The sequence below is a fragment of the Oreochromis aureus genome, linkage group 4 (assembly GCF_013358895.1).
Source record: "Oreochromis aureus strain Israel breed Guangdong linkage group 4, ZZ_aureus, whole genome shotgun sequence".
In the NCBI taxonomy this organism is placed as follows: domain Eukaryota; kingdom Metazoa; phylum Chordata; class Actinopteri; order Cichliformes; family Cichlidae; genus Oreochromis; species Oreochromis aureus.
The window spans coordinates 28,516,704-28,533,714 of NC_052945.1; the positions used below are offsets into that span (position 1 = coordinate 28,516,704).

The 17,011-nt window shown below is 43.8% G+C and overlaps 1 protein-coding gene and 1 long non-coding RNA gene across 6 annotated transcripts in view; both read right to left on the reverse strand.

The window, feature by feature from the left end:
* LOC120439930 overlaps positions 1-17,011 on the reverse strand; it is a 61,877-nt gene that overhangs the window by 9,127 nt on the left and 35,739 nt on the right. The window contains exon 1 of one of the 5 annotated variants that reach the window (XR_005612846.1): positions 1,701-1,761. The exons of 3 other annotated variants lie outside the window; for them this stretch is intronic. This is a non-coding gene — a long non-coding RNA (uncharacterized LOC120439930). Of the gene's footprint in view, positions 1-788; positions 862-1,700; positions 1,762-17,011 lie in introns of those variants that run through there. One more of the 5 variants, XR_005612844.1, reaches the window with a different exon arrangement.
* On the reverse strand, positions 11,920-13,437 carry foxd7 (forkhead box D7). The gene has a single exon (XM_031748371.2). It carries the CDS (start codon positions 13,171-13,173, stop codon positions 12,202-12,204), a length of 972 nt encoding a protein of 323 aa, XP_031604231.1. The 5' UTR covers positions 13,174-13,437; the 3' UTR covers positions 11,920-12,201.

The window sequence follows — 17,011 nt, forward strand, 5'->3', positions numbered from 1 at the left end:
CCTCCTTCCTCTCTCTCTGTTGCACCAGGGTGGTCCTCACTCTGGCTCCGGCCTCGTTAGTGTGTGTGTGTGGTGTGTTTTCGAGACTGTCACAACAACATGACCCCCAGAACATTTCAAACATACACACACTAATTCTGCTCAGACACGCGCATCTTGCGTTTCCAAATCCACACACATGCACGCACACACCACAAAACCTCTGTCCTGGCTGCAGGGATAGAAACAACAATGCTGCCTTTGACACTGACCCTAACCTCCAGTCCATCCCTCCACCCCCCCAAAGCCCTCATCGCCCTCCCACGTCCCCCAGGCCTAGCGCTGGCCACAGGGCCGAGAATGCGATTCAGGTGCAGGACTCTGCTGTTTCCAATTAGTGGGGTATAAATTAGAATCACTCTCCCCTGTCCTCTATCCAAACATTGCTGTCTCTTCATCCTTGTCGACCCTACACACTTAACTCTGCCTCTGACCTCCCGCCTGTATCACTCTAAGACATAAATTCACTTCCTTTATGGCTCTTGTCGGCAACCTCTGGACTCCTCTAACTCATGCTCAACGCTGTTAATGTGCAGTGCATTTGGTATAAAACCCTCCATTTTCAGTCAATGAGCGTATAAATCCCGAGCCATATATCTGACTTTGAAAGGAATATAACTTCTGGTTTTACTGTACTGTCTGGTTACTGTAACTGAGATATTTCACAGAAGACAAGGACGTACCCTGACATATGCACTCCACATTGCAGCAAGGCACGCTCTGATAAGGTTACAGAGAGATTCAGTTACCTTGTGAGAGGAAATGTAGACTTATTCCTCGACTTATTAGACAGTGTGTTTGCGAGCTTTTTCGTCCACAGGTCAGCCTGTTAAACTGAGTGTTATTATTCCAGGGCAGAGAGATCAGCTGCAGTGTAGCCAAGTAGGACCTGAGGTCACTCTGGTACTGAGAGTTCACATCTGTTCAAATAAATCCTCCACTGTGCCATCAGCAGTAAAAACACACACATGCAAGCTGCAGCAGAATGTAACTAAGCACATTTAGAGGAAGAAATCTCAGGCATACAAGCACATTTTGGTTAATATATTTGTTCACATATTTGCCTGGGGGCTTTGGACAGTGGAAATGTGATTTTATGCTAGGCTACTTGTTGTCCACAATGGCATATAATTGAGAGGTTTAGTAAAACTTATTCTGAACAATCTGTCAGTCCCACAAAAATATTTTTGGACTATATAGTTAAAAATGTATGCATAATGCTGATTTACATGGTCAGCAGAACACAAGAAAACAGGTCAGCAAGTCAACAGGGAATAAGCTGTTAGCTAAGAGTAGCCTAACGGATAAACGGTAATAGCTAGCTAAGAATTAAGAGAGGATGCGGGGAAATGTTATATATTGCAAAAGCATGAAATTAATGAAACTTTAGAATATAAAACTTAAGAGACTGACAACAAGTAAACAGGGGAACTGCTAAAAGTGTTCAGCTAAGCTAAGTTAAACTGTTAGCTATTAGCAATAGCTAAATAGCTGACATTAGCAGATAAAAAGGTAATGGCTAAAAGTGGCAGATAAACTACTGAAACAGCTAATATTACTGGTGGCTGGTATAAATGTGAACAATTAATAAAAGAGCTGAAAGAAAAACAGGATAGGTAAATGAGCTCGGCAGTAAATAAAATTGTTTGACAGTAACATACCAATTATTATGCCAAATACTGCATTAGTACTCATAATCCAAAAGGACAGTGTGTCTATCACTTATAACAATTCATCATATGGTTGATACTTTAACCATTTCTTGCTAATAATACTAAATAAAAAATATATTTTTCTATCCAGAACTGTCACAAGTTACAAATCCCAGCACTGCATACACCTGGAATACACATGCTAACACTTTGGCACACACTTTCTCTCAAAGTACACGACACCAAGAAAAAATAAAGAAAAATAACAAGCAAGCACCATGATAATATTTCATCATTCACTTCTTTTTTACATTCCTGACTTTGGCACCTGTCATGTGTGTGGTTTTTCTTTTTTCTTTTTACAAGCTCAGGCTGCTGTTACAGAGAACACAGCACGCAGGAGGGAGGAAAATTTACAGAGCGTGTCCTCTCCGGGCCGTGCAGTGTTCACGGGGATCAAATGCTCCCAAGGTGTGGAGTGTGTGTGTGTCTATATAACTCTACATTTCTCTCCACTGCCACTATACCAGCACCAGAGCTGCTGCCCCCGCCTTTTACAGAGCCCAGGACCTCAGTGTGCCCTCTGAGTTTTCTCTTTATGAGCTCTAGTTCATCCTTCGACTTGCAGAGAAAACAAGAGCTGCACAGGCTTTTATAGGACTCCTGGGGAATACACGAAGAAGAAAAAAAAATAAGAGAGCAAAGTTTTTAGCAGGCAGTTTGAGGCTTCTGCACTGTGAAGGATGACTGATAGAAGAGGCTGAAGTGTTGGCTGAAGGATTAAACACAATGTTACCCCCATTTACCGCAGCCTCTGACCTTCAGCTGCCCAGACGATGATAGAAAAATGCTCCAAAGAGACAAAGCGAACCAGATGAAGATGAAGAGAAATAAAAGGCAGCCACAAGAAGGGTGTGAACTTTCCCCCACCGACACGAGCTCACTTTTGTGGGCTCCCTCCTCCATGGGGAGTACCCAAGATAAACAAGCCTGTTCCTCTAACACCTTTCACCTCTCCTCCTGACCTCAGTTCATCCCACCTTTTTCACTCATCTCTGGAAAACGTTCTCCCCTCCACTCCTCTTTGTTACTTCCTTTCTCCCCGTCCGTCCAGATGTTTGGCCCAGTGGCGGCAGCAGCAGCAGCAGCAGCAGTGAGAGCGAGGACCCGAGGCTACGCGGTGGGGATCTCCAACAAGGATTGGAATGCTGACCCTCTATCCATCTCCATCAGCGGAGACGGATTTGTTTGACTTGAGATGTGATTGTGTTTTCTCTTCCCCACACCTGCAGCTTCCTCTGAACCGTGCTCCCACCCACTCACCCACCCCGTTCTTCTTTGGACCCTCGCTGATCAATTGCTTTAACTTGGCAAAACACTCGTCCAGCTGCTACTGCTTTTCCACATCTTTTATATTTTCTCTTACACGGCCAGCCTGCCAAGTAAGAGTTGCAGTCACATCACAGCAAGTTGGCGTTTTGACAGATATTTGAATCCAATGAAGTCATGAACTGGAGCGGTCCTCTGACAGTTCCTGTCTCTTTCTTCTGTTTGTTGTCACATGTGCTTTGATTGACTGTAGTGAAAGCAGGTCTCTGGGGGAGTAGTTTCATTATCAGAGGCTGCTCATGTGGGATCTGCATAAAATAATAAACCTCCTCTGTCTTGTGATGGTGTTCTCTTCCCACCCGGAGCTGAGCAGGCATTGTGACTTTCAACAAACTGTGGTTTCTTGCAGATCAAACATTCCTCTTGTTTTTGAATTTATCATGCGGCAAACCCGCCCTCATTAGTCAATGGCACTCAGCAAGTTGTAGCGTTTAATTCCGCGGGGCCGCCCAAACTTATCACCCTTCATTTCAACATGGTGGGCTGCCCTGTTGCTGAAACCCTCTCAAGCGGTTCCAGACATCTGACAACAGCCACATTTATTTATTGACTTCATTTCGCTTACAGGGCAGCCTTTACAGCTCCCTTGAGTGATACAGAGTTAATGTAGAACTGTTCATTGCTCGTGAGTGTTTTTTCACTCCTCCTCTACCGCCACCTCCTCTCCCTCCTTTTTAAACTGTTGTTAAGTGTTTAAACACGCGGGTAATGACGTGCTGTTGTGGAAGTGAAAAACCATGTGGGATAAAAAAAGAAAAACATCCATGTGGGCTTTTTCCCCCAAGGAGAGCCCGAACCACCGAGGACGGGATGAGAGCGAGGAAGGCCCTGTTAATCAAAATGAATGAGCACCTCTCAGGGCCCTCGTGTCGACGAGGCCGCGGAGGAGCTCTCAGCCCCCTTCGCTCTGGGAAAGTAGAGCACTGGGTATAAAGAGAGATCCAGACACTGTGATGAACGCAGCTAGCCAACCAAACTTGTACTTCCTGTTTGCTTGACCTTCCAGCGTCATGTAGACAGCAGGTCAGAATAAAAAAAATATTGTATTTATTTATTCTTTTAGAGATGTTAAGCAGTTTAGTCAAATCTGGATATTTTCCCCCCAGCTGTTTATTTTAATACTTGCATCTTTTTCAGCCATATCTACTACTTTTAGCTTTTTCATCATTTATCTGCTTTCAGCTTTAAAATTGAGCCACTTGGAGATAAAAGCTATTTTATGCTATTATTTTTAGCTAGCTGTCTCAACATCTTTGTTAGCGTATCAATAACTTTACCAAAAGAATTTTTTCAAATCATAACTTCTATGTTTTTTATTATCAAAGCTACTCTACTAACTTATTTGCAGAAATGCAACTATAGCATCTTCTTAAATTGAAAAGTACCATTGCCCCAAATAAAACACTGACAAAGCCGGCCACTTAATTACTTAACTGGTTACAAATGTCAGTGCTTTGCAATAACTGGATTCCAAAAGTGTTGGTACTGTGCTGATGGAATCAAATCAAATCAAATAAATCATCACAGTCCCTGTTGCTTTTACGAACAATAGATGTCAACATTAGCTTAGCAAAGCAATTATAAACAGGGGGAAAGAAATATGTTTGCTTTATCCAATAGTAACAAAAGTCAGCTCACCAAATATTACATATAGTGTTCCTCAAGTGAATGTAAAAACACTTAAAACACAAACTGGGAATCTGGTTTACTGTTTTCAGTCGTTACCTTAAGCTAAGCTAGCTAGCTGCTGGTGATAGCTTTAGCTTGGACAAATGAGAATAGTGCATTTCATTTACCCAAGAACAAAAATGTTAACAAACATACTAGCAAACATGCAAAAATTTTATAACAGAAAGACAATTATTGAGTCAAATAACTATTTAAATGTCTAATTATAACAGGAAACAATTTATGTTGGCTTGTCTTCGGCTGACTGAAGGGAAGTCAGCTTGGAGGAAGCTCGTTAGAGTTTAATAACCTAAGACTGTCAAATATTAAAAATGATTTTGAGTTAATTAAGTACATCTTGGTGAGACGAGCCACAGCTGCAGAGAGCTTGCATTGCAATGAAGAAAACTGTTGTTACTGAGAAAATAAAAGTGGCTTGATCACAGATCCTTGAGGTGCTCCAAACTGAAGTTGTTCCTGCTGACCATCATACAGAGGTAACTGCTAAACCAGAATACGGTTCGTCATTAAATTACCATTAGTAAGAAGCAACCATTTCTGCTTTCATAGATAGCATTTTTGCAGCAGAGAATCCGCTGTAGCTGTTTTTAATCGAAAGGAATTTGAGACAAGACAAAATAAACACAAGTGAAATACGAGCTACAGTTTTTTAGCCAAGATAGTACGACAAAAAAAATATGAGCATTTTTACAGACAAAAAGGAAATCACATTAACTTGGAATAAAAGAGGAGACATTAAAGTCATCATTTCATTAAAAGAGCCATAATTATTGGTGGCTACAGCTTACATAACCCTACAGTTATTATTGCATAGCAGCCTTCAGCCTTTTAAGGATTATCATGTTTTTGCTGTTTTTCCCTTTTTAGCTGATTGAATTTAGGCCCTCTCTGTCTCCTCTCCCTACTGTTGCTCCTACCGCGTTTCACAGAACGCCTTCAACTCAGCAGCTTTTTCAAATTTGGGGCTTGCGACACTCAGCCAAAAGCCGCAAATTACCCCCCTCTAGCAGCAGCGAATTAGGAACAATTTTGTGTTAGCTATAAAAAAGCGAGGGAGAGAGAGAGAAGTGAGGGGAAAATATAGCTTACACCAGGGACCACCAACAGAGGCAACATGGGATGAGCGGCTCGTCGGCCGACAGTTTGGGTGGCAGGGCGGTGCTAGAAAGCAGCCTCAGTGATCTTCAGAGCAATCAATCCTATCATATCACATCTACGTAGTACGGCACAACATCCATTACCAAACACAAAGGCCTGAATTAGTGGATTTATGTTGCTGTTACAGGATGTTTGCAGGCCTGTGAATTGGCTTTACAGTTCCCTGAGCACACAGAGACCTGCAGCAATGACACTGACAGCCTCACAGCACCTTACGACACCTTACAGCCTTATTCACTCCGGCGACACTGGAGGGGAAAGGATCCATATGAGGTGACAATTCACCGCCTGGAATTTTCATTCTCTCTTTCGAAGAGGGTGGGATTTTTGATTTCCCCCCACTATGCGGTTGGTCCTCAACTCAGGGCATTAATGTAAAAAGGGGGTCTTTTTCTTGTTTCTTACAAAGCGTGAGGTTTGGCATGCCCACTTAATCTGCTTCCCTTGAGCCAATCCATGTTTTTCCCATTCTGGCACCCTTTTCTACTCCCTTTTAAAATCCATTTCCAAGTTGTAATATGCCACTGCAGACGTTATTGAAGGGAGGAAAAACCAAATGTAATGGGGGAGAGCGGTATAGAGAGAAAGAGCAGACGGAGAGGGAGAAAGAGAGGTTTCCAACTATTAACTGGCTAGCGTACCCTGCTCTTCATGGCGATGCCTGGTGTCTAAGGCAGACCACTTTGTCTTCCACGGAGATCAGACGGAGCGGGCGGGCTGCAGCCAGGTTGGGGTTACTGACTCTCATTAGGTTTACACCGACCACCGGGACTCTGACTGCGCGACTGTAACATGAGCCTGCACGATTATAACCTGACCCCTCTCTGACACACCTTAGCCCTGATGTTAATTGTGCTTCCTGCTCCCCTGTTTTGATTAAATGACACCGATTTTTTTGAGTCTTTAAGTCTTTGTTTGTACGGCTAATGGCTCTCATTTAGTGCAGTAAGTGGTTCGGGGGCTGTCGTGGGTGACATCACACTGTTGCCTCTTTGATCTGAGGCCTGAGCGTTTCTCGTGGTAAGCTGACTTCTACCTGCAGCGCATACCGCACACGCTGACGCCAAGCTGGCACGTGTTGCTTCAGACACACACACACCAAAAACAAAACAAAACAAAAAAAATATTGGAGAGGGTAATGCCAAGCTGCATGGGCAGGGCAAGGGCATGAGGCCGCCAGCTGGGGAACAGAAGGGCACCAGGAAGGTTGAGAGCAGCACAGGAGGGAGCAAGGCCAAGACCGAGTGCCACCCAGTGAAGCACAGATCGAGTGCTTTGCAGAGTTTTTTGTTTTTTTTGAGAACAGATGTGGTAAAAAAGAAAAAGAACGATCTATGTACTATATAATCCTGAACACAACTGTGGATTTTCTCAAGATGCCTAATGGGGCAGTGCATTTCCTCCAGATTTTGGCTGACGGAGACAAGCCGAGGTCTGAGGGTAGGAAGAGAATATCTCAGAGGTTTAACATACTTTGGTTTATTTGGAAGTTATTAAACTACAGCGTTCGAGTTTAGCAAGTAACCTAAAGTATTTGAATAAGTCTGTGCTTCAAGGGATCGTTCACTTGCTGTTTGTTTTTCTACCTCTGTTTCTCCATCCTTTCCTCTTCTCATTCTGATTTTTATTGTTCCGCCACCCCCCCCCTCGACTCACCCACCCCCAGCTGTAGATCTTTTACTCTTTATTTTCTCCCACTCCCTGTGAGCGCGTGGCTGAGGTGTGAGATCATTCTCCTTCTGGGTGGCTTTCCTGCTATATGTCACTGTCATCTGTTGGCACTGAGGCTCGAGGGGGGGTCCCTTTTCCAAAAACACACCGCACTCCGCTTCACCACCCTGAGCATAATAAATTCTTGGGCACGAGACTGGAGAGGGGTGTACCAGCGGAGCAGTGCGTTTTACTGGGCTTGGCAGGGTAACACATAGACCGGTGAGAGAGAGAGAGAGAGAGAGAGAGAGAGAGAGAGAGAGAGAGAAAGGCAGCAAAAGAAGGGTGGAAGATTTATAATTGAATAACTCCCTGAAGCAGGGCAGCGGGGATTGGCCCTGCCAGGAAAAGCAAACGCCAAGGAGCGAGCAAGGCCCGTGGAAGTCAGCCATTAAAGTGAGAGGAGAGAAAACCTCAGCTGTGATCCGCTTCAGCAGAAAGGTGTGAGATTTACTAATGATAACTGAAAAACCACAGCACCTAGCAGCCATTCTGCTCACCCCACTCTGAATCTGCATGAAGAAAAAAACAAAACAGAAAACACCCCAGTGAAATAACACAAATCACTGACCGCTTTATCTGCAACAGTGGATCTACCCGACGCAGAGTTTACATGGCTACGGGGGTAACATTTCCCAAATTAGGTCAATTTGAGCTCATATTTACACTCAAACAAGCGACCCTTGGAAAGAACTCGCACAAGATGAAGGGCACGTTTTGATCCGGCGACCTGACAGAAATATGAAATATAACACTAACGTCGGTTCAACGTGTTCATCCGTAGTGAAATTAACCCACTGCAGCCCACATTCGGACACTTTCTTAACCCACGACTCGTAGGCAGCCTCTTAATAAAGACGCTTATTAAAAGAAACAGCACGGTGTAGGGCAAGAAAAATATTCAAGGGGAATTTATTTCAAATTACGCATTTCAAACAACAGAGTCGCATTGTTTTTCCTGTCCTGGCTGAACTCGCAGGGGCTGTCCCAGAATGCACCGCTCGCCCCGCTTTCACTGTGTGGAAGGAGAAGAAGCGAAGGCAGCGAGGCGGGGTGCTCCGCCAATGAGTTTATCTTGCCTGTTTGGCTTGGCGTTTGAGAGCGGAGAACGAAAGCAGGGTACGGCCGCGCTGTCAGGCATGAATGGAGTTCTGACCGAATCGACTCACTTTTCCCAGAGAAGCGAGCTCCGCATCAGATACGAGCCGAGATAGCTCCCGACTGGTCACCGGCGTGGAACTGAGCGGAAACTCCTCTGCAGCTGGTGCGACAAGGCACGCAACCGCTGACACGCTGTCACATAGCTGCACATCCACTTATGTGATGAATCATCTTAATATGACACTGATTTAAGTTCTCTGTGGTCCCGTTTACGGTGCGAAACTCAATCCCCTTGTTTCAAAACTCAGAATGACTTTGCAGATTGTATTTAACTCTGAGGTGACCTTATAAAAAGACACAGAAAAGAAAGAGAGAAAGGTCTGGCTGAAAGTGGGAAAATCTTGCTGTTAATGATTGAAAAAAAAAAGAGGTATTACTCGTAGCACGAGTGAAGACTTAATAAAACATGTCACACTTAATGACGCACAAAGGGGAAAAAAGGAGAGTAAAAAAGACTTTAAGCACTGCACTGGCAACTTTTACCTCCCTCAGTATGGAAAACCGATGTGTGTGCACATGAGTATGAGCCCGGGGTGTCTGAATTGCTTATTTTATCAGGTGCACTGGTGCTCTCCCTCCAAAAAAAAAGAAAAAAAAAAGAAAGTAAAAGACCCTGACTCCTTCTTCCTGGCTGCCAATCAGTCTCTGTGACAGCGTTTGTCTGCTTCACTTTTCTGTTTGGCTCCCCACCAGCAGAACAAGCTCGTTATAAGAAAATGATTTCATGGGGTTATTAGCGTTTCTGTGCCTTAGTCATACCTACAGGAAAAGAATGAGTGTGCGCGCACATCCAGGCAATAAATAAATAAAACTCTCACAAAAGAGTAAAAAGGTTTGGACATCCACCCTGGAGCCTGAAGAAGATCCTTTTACGATTGAAGCGCTCCCTTTACAAGAACAGTGTAAGCATTCAATTATTATGCTGGAGCTACTTGTGGTTCAGACTACATTTTAATCCCTTTATCCTTGTAGTCATATAACAATAGAGTTCACTGAACATACTAAGCATGCGTGTGGCTGTTTATAAGCTGCATCAGTACCTTCTGTGCGACACAAAAGTGCACAATAAAGCCCCTGTGTTAGCACTTTTGAAGACTCGCCACACTCTAGTAGAGCACAGCACTATTAGAAGCAAAGCACAGATGCTGACTAAAAGTATATATGTGCAGCTGCACGTTTAGCTTTCCAATCAGATAAGTTCTAATAGCAAAAGAGGGCCCTGGTGCATGATAGGAATCTTATGACAGATTAGCTGAACCACAGCTCTTGCCACACTGTTTAAGATTAGCACCAGAAATATTAGACATTCGGTTATAAGAGGAAAAAAGACAGAAAGAAAAAGCAAAAAACAAAACCTCAGTACAGATTGAATTAAATCTGATCATCCCAAAATGGTAAGACATTTCCTGAATGGAGGGCAGAGAAAGAGGAAGACATGCAGCGCGAGCATGTGCTCTTCCTTTAGGAGCGGGCAGCTTAACAGCTCGCCATCAGGTAACAATCTTTTTATTTGTTTCAGTCCCTCGCTGGGTGCCAAAACCTGCTAAAGGACTAAGCGTGTGGTGCGATCCATCAGCCCCGTCCAAGAGCTTCAGCCTGGTAATCCATCTAAAGCAGAGTCAGAATAGAATTAAATAAATACTTCCATGCTCTGCAACCCCCGAATTATTTTACTACTGTCATTCTCACTACGAGGCAGCGCCGTGTGCACTTAAATGAAAAGGAAAGAGGAAAATAAATCAGATAATTTGAAATAGCAGAAAATGAGCAGAAATACATATTTTTAGATTTATTCTGTGTACGCTCAGATTGAATCACAGCGTGACTGCTCAAGCAGAAAGACTGAAGTATTTATTTTAGCCTCAGATTGGGGTTGATTTAATCAGACTGGGTTTACCTGAGATTTAAAGATCAGAAGATAAATTGGGAATGGAAAAGGAAATAATTGGAAAAAAATACAACATAAAAAAAAGAGTGATATCTGATTGATATATTTTCTTATTGTGAAACCTGTAAGGTGGAGGATTTTTTTTAGAGGCACTGCTTAAAACGCAGGCAGGATTTATTTATTTCTATTATTTTTCAAACAGAATTTAAATAAAGTTACTTCTTTAAAACTGTCTAATACTCAAATCGGATTTTTGTAAGTTTTTTTTTCTTTAATGCTTCTAAGTAAGACGAGAAAACCATGATTATAAAAAGAAAAAAACATAAACTGAATTGAGGAATGTTTGGGAAAGCCTCCTGTGTGGAAACTCTGGTCAGTAAATGAGCAGAAAGCCTTTATGAATATCTGACATGAAAATGTGTTGCACACATTTTCTGTGTGTGGTCCTGCAAAATAAGCCAATTATTATAGGCATGTATGTTTTCAGCGTTATGGCTATGAAAACGACACACACACACACACACACACACACACACACCATAGCTTGTATAAATATTATTTATACATATTTATACATATAAATATAAGCTATGCGTTTAGTCTTACTTTAAAAGCTCGGTGTCTGATTAAAACCTTTCTTATTTCTGTATTAATGCGCATTAAAAACGAGGCCATCCAAAGTGCCTTTGACCTCGACCCGCCTGTTATTTATTTTAACATCATGTTGCTTTTCTCCATTACTTTGAAAAATAATGGCAGTTCTTATTTAACAAGCCACTGTTTCGCGGTTCCTTTTAAATATGACATCAGATTATTAAATAAATAATAAAAGATCTTGGAGACCCATAATTAGGGGGGAAAAAAAACAAAATTACGAGTGTTACCTTCGCTTGTATTTGATCAGTTATTTAAAGCAGAAGAGAGTCACGTGTTTAAAATGAGAGAGTGTAAGACATAAGGCTAAAAAAGACTGCGCACTGATTTAATGTAGGTCAATTTGACTGCTTACTTTCTTTGCCCCTCTGCACATTACTATGAATAACTGGAATTTAGATAAAAATGAAACCCAGAAATATAAAACCATTTAAACCCAGAGATAAAAATAAAAAAACAGCTATAACAGCTGTTAGCAAACACAACGGTGGACGCACATTTAAATGATTTCAAAAAGCATGAGATTCCCGACATGCATATGTGCAAAATACAAATTAACGCAAGGTTTAAATACTCAGCTTTATTTCTTTACAGAAAAAAGACGTAAAGGAAACTCGTCATTTAAATATTTAAACAAAAGATGATAATTCATGATCAGATTTTTTTTTTAAAGGGTGTCTGTTGCTTTTTGTCATAAAGTTGGGGAGATCGAGGAAAAGTTTCGAGCATTTCTGCAACATTCTTGTAAAAAAACAAAAACAGATCCATCCTGTTTCCACTGCAAGCATCTGCTCCAAATGTCTCTGTTTACCTGAGAAAATACAGATTAAAGTCCTCTTTAAGGGGAGGGGAGTGGGGGGATTATTCGTCGTTGGTGTGGATGTGTTTGGCCAGGTCGCCGATGCCACGCTGAGTCTGTAGTTTCTGGTACTCCTGGTGTAAACTGAGGAAGTGCGGAGAAGCCGCCGGGTGGAAGAGCGCGGGGGAGACGTATGCGGCGCTGGAGGTCAGAGGAGAGGAATACGCTGTGCACTGTGCCGGGGAGAAAGCGTCGATGCCCGGCTGAGACTGGAGGAAAGCTTTGGCTGACAGGGCGCTGCGCGAGAAGAAGCTGGAGAGAGCCGGCAGAATACTGCTCACAGGTGGGATGGTGGCGGGGCCGCACTGCGAAGGCGCGTGGTGATGGAGGTAGGGGTAAATCTCCAGACTTGGCAGCTGCAGGGCCGCCGTGCCGAGCCCGTAGGCGCTGTGTGGAAAGCCGTGGAGCGCGCTGGGCTCCAGGTGCTGCTCTTTGAGCGGGTCGAAGCGAAAATGCTGCCGCTTGAAGCGCTTCCTCCGCCGCAGGAAGCTCCCGTTCTCAAACATGTCGGAGGAGTTGGGATCCAGCGTCCAGTAGTTGCCCTTCCCGGGGTTCCCGGGCTCTCTTGGCATCTTTACAAAACAGTCATTGAGCGAAAGATTGTGTCTGATAGAGTTTTGCCAGGCGGGGAATTTCTCCCGGTAATAAACGAAACGGTGGCTGATAAAGTCACATATCTCGCTGAGGGTGAGCCGCTTTTTTGGACTCTGAAGGATGGCCATGGTTATCAGAGCGATGTATGAGTATGGGGGCTTCACCGACGCGGGACCTTTGGTTTTAGGAGCAGGGAGACACGCCGGCGCAGGGCTTAAGGTCTCCCTGTCTTTACTCTGGCTGCTGGACGTCTCCGTGCCGTCTTCGTGCTCGCTTCGCGACTCATCCAAAGGTAAAAGCTGCTCCTCTGCGCTGTCTTTGAGTCCTTCCCCCACCACGTCGATAACAATATCCTCCATGATTTCCAAACCTAATGTCATAGTAGATATCCGCGGTTTTAAAGCCAACACCACCTGGCAACAGGTGGGAGAGCGACAGCTCTTCTTTCAAAGGCGACGAAAAGATCTTTACGCACGGCCCATCTCCATTCACAAAAACACGATCCGAGAGCAGTCCATTTCCTATTTCAGATTCTCCAAACCGCAAAGAATCTACGCTGATATCCTTTTATTTTCACAACTTTTAGCGCAAAAGAGCGGCCAGGACTGGCTGTGCGTAAAAGTGCGTGCGTCCTCGGAGATGTCCAGCACCATCTGTAAACTCTCCTGCTTTCCTGCTGGTCGGGTGCTTGTGATGTCACGTCGAGGCACGAGGGAAAGGTTCCTGACCAATGAAAACGGCGCAAAGGCGCAAAGACCAAAGAGGCCTATACCAGCCATCCAGCCAGTGCACTCTCATCATCAGCACATCAGTGCCAAGTCCACGCGGACACATCAGAGATCCATCGAGGAAATCAGAGGAAAGATCGTTTGGAGCGGGATAAAAAAAGTTTCCACGGAAAATTAATTTCACAAATAGTGCGTAAAAACATTGCCAACTATATATAAAAAAATGTAACGAGTAAGAGTGTTTTTTATACGCCAGAAGACGTTAACTGGAGAAAAGTGTGATGCATGACCTTTTCACGGCTATAAATTAAAATCACAATTGTGTATCACAAAATATTAAAGTTTGTGTATGTTCTTCGCCACTAGAAGTAGCCTTTAATAAACTCTGTATGGAACCTGATGAGATTTGTCTGAAAATCCAAAGAATTTAAAATATTTTTTTATTTGTTTTTTTTCCACTCTTCGTTTTATTTCCCAACTAAAACACGAAAAGCTGTAAAATCTAAAGCACGGTGGTGATGGAAAGTCAGTTTACACCAAAATGACACATTTTAATTTCCGAATCTGCCGTCTGACGCCTTGGAGGGGGGATATCAGATTATAATTTAAAGTGTGAGAGGGAAAATCCCCAAACACTTCTCTACGCGAGGCGAGGACTTAAACCCTAATCCCTCTCGAAGTCTCCTGCAGCCGCACTTTATGCACACTTGACTCACAATTACACGTTTTCAGACGTACAACACTGGAATGACTGCTTTTGGGCAGCTGTGAAAATAATAATTTGTTGCCTTGCATGAGCGCCTTCCTTGAATAAACCGATAAGAAGAGACTATGCGCCCTTTATATCTCATATCTTATTTTATTTATTTATGTACGTATATCTATTTTATTCTGACCTCACGGAAGGCAGCCATTCGTTTCTCTCAGGGACATATTGCTAGATGTGACCACGTGTGAAATGCAGAGAGAAACAATATTTGATGTGCAGTCTGCGTAATCTGCTGGGCGAAACTCTACACCGTCTGCTCTCCATTTGAACACCTATAAATCCGTCATAACCTCGCCAGATTATCCTCTTTAATAATGGGCAGCTGAACGCAGAATGGTAATATTGGGATGAAAGTAATAGATTTTCACTTCGCTCAGACATAAAAGAGAAGTGTGGAGAGGAGGGCGCTCTCGGTATTGTTGGGAGGCCTCTGGTTGTTTGTGTTTAATGATGGAGCCCTTTGTTGGGGATTCCCACATTTCCTGCCTCTAATCGTATTGATACCCCGGGGCAGAGGGGAGGCGCGGGGGGAGAAAGAGGGAGACCGGGTCCGGACTGGGTGGGCTATACGGTACCAGCAAAGCTGCAGATGATTTCCCAAATTCATCACGCATGTCTTCACATTGGAAACAGACCCGAGCGCAATGTGTGGTTTCAATAAGGCGAGAGCGGGAGCGTCAAATCACTACAAAAGCTGAAGGTAGGCCACTCTCGGGGCGGCACGGTTCCCGAGCTTGCACGCGCTGGAGTCACTTCTTGGGGGACCGATGGTGGAGAAGACGCTGTCAGATGAACTCAGGTGGCGATGAATGATTCCCGATGTTACACTGAAAAATATGGCCTCCGCTTTTCTTTTCTTTCTATTTTATTTTAAATTAATGTTATTATTTCTGGTAATTGTTTTGTAAGGGTCACCATAAAAGCTATGCAACATTAAACCTGGGGCCCGCTGAATCCTTTCTTCTTTTCTTTATGATAAAACGCGTAAAATCTGGGAACCAACAAGGCCTTTTTAAAAAATCAAATCACAACCCTGCTATCTAACAAAAACGCCCATTGTACACATTTTATTTGGTCTGTATCGCAGATGAGAAAGTGGGAGAGTGAGCAGACTCTGAAGGGCCGGTGTAATAACATCATTTGGCAGGAGCTGTGCCGGCTTGGGGGGTAGGGGGGGATCTCACTGGATCTTTCTGGATAAATGAACACTGCAAATACGCGCAGGTCAGAAACTGGGTTATGAAACTGTTGCGGGCTCCTTCAGTTAAAATGTTTTCTTATCTCAGTGAAAGCTTCGAGCACTTCACATGATTCAGGGAGTGATAAAAACAAACCCCCCCAAAAAACCCTCCGAGCGTGTTTTTCATTGGAAGAGGTTGAAACTGCTTCAAAGAGCTGAGGTTGTTTTCTCACAATGCCCCCCTCTCTCATCTTGATTCCCTTAAAATCTTGGCAGGGCAGTGAACATAATATAACGTGTAATTTAAGGTATCATGAATCATAACTGGATGAAGAGAGAAAAAGAGAGAAGAAGAAGAAGAAGAAGAGAAAAAAACAGATGTGCTGAGCCAAACACACATCTGATACACACACATACGCACGCACACACCGTTCAGGGGAGGGTTAGATGTGTAAATTTCACGAGCTGAACTGGTCATTAACACAATATTTACGGGCTGACAAACAGCTCTGTAGCATGCAGGCGGTGATGCAACCTGTTCCCTGCATCTCGTTATCTCATCGTGCTCTTGTCCCTACAGCCACTCTGCTCAGTGACTGGATCCGTTTACAATGAATGGCACCGACTATCAGTTACGACAGTGGTGCTCTGACTAAGTGCTGACATCTTGTGGTGCAAAAGGGGTAAACTCTTTAGCTACAGGTCATCGACATAATTAGAGAACACAGCCTACAGGAACATAGCAGAAAGAGGGACCCCGCAGACCTCAAAAATGGGGTGGCACACAATCATTTAAATGTGCACGGAGCTCCTCCCTCCATAAACAAAAGTTAAAGTTAAAGTTAAAGGCAGCAATCTAATGAAGCTATAATCTGGTGAAAAATGTGTTTTAAAAGTATGAAAAATACTTTGAAAAATAATTCCTTCCCGCTGTCGCCAAGTACTTGCCCATGGGGAAGTCGTTTGATTATTGGGGTTTCCTTCTAATATTGCAGGGTCCTTACAAAAACCTTAGCAAAGTGGTTGTGATTTGGTGCTATATAATCAAAATTGCTTAGAATTGAATTGAACTGGGCAGCGCGGTGGCACGGTGGTTAGCACTGTTGCCGCACAGCAAGAAGGTCCTGAGTTCAATTCCACCATCAGGCCGGGGTCTTTCTGTGTGGAGTTTGCATGTTCTCCCTGTGTCTGCGTGGGTTCTCTCCGGGTACTCCGGCTTCCTCCCACCGTCCAAAGACATGCAGCTTGTGGGGATAGGTTAATTGGATAGTCCAAATTGCCACTAGGAGTGAATGTGAGTGCGAATGCTTGTCTGTCTCTGTGTGTTGGCCCTGCGACAGATTGGCGACCTGTCTAGGGTGTACCCCTCGCCCTATGATAGCTGGGATAGGCTCCAGCGCCCCCCGCGACCCTGAAAAGGATAAGCGGAAGTGAATGGATGGATGGATGAATTGAACTGTATTGTCAGTGTCTCTGTTTTAGCACCGCAATAGATTGGTGACAGCTGGGATGTGCTCCTGCACATCAGGGACCCTGAATTG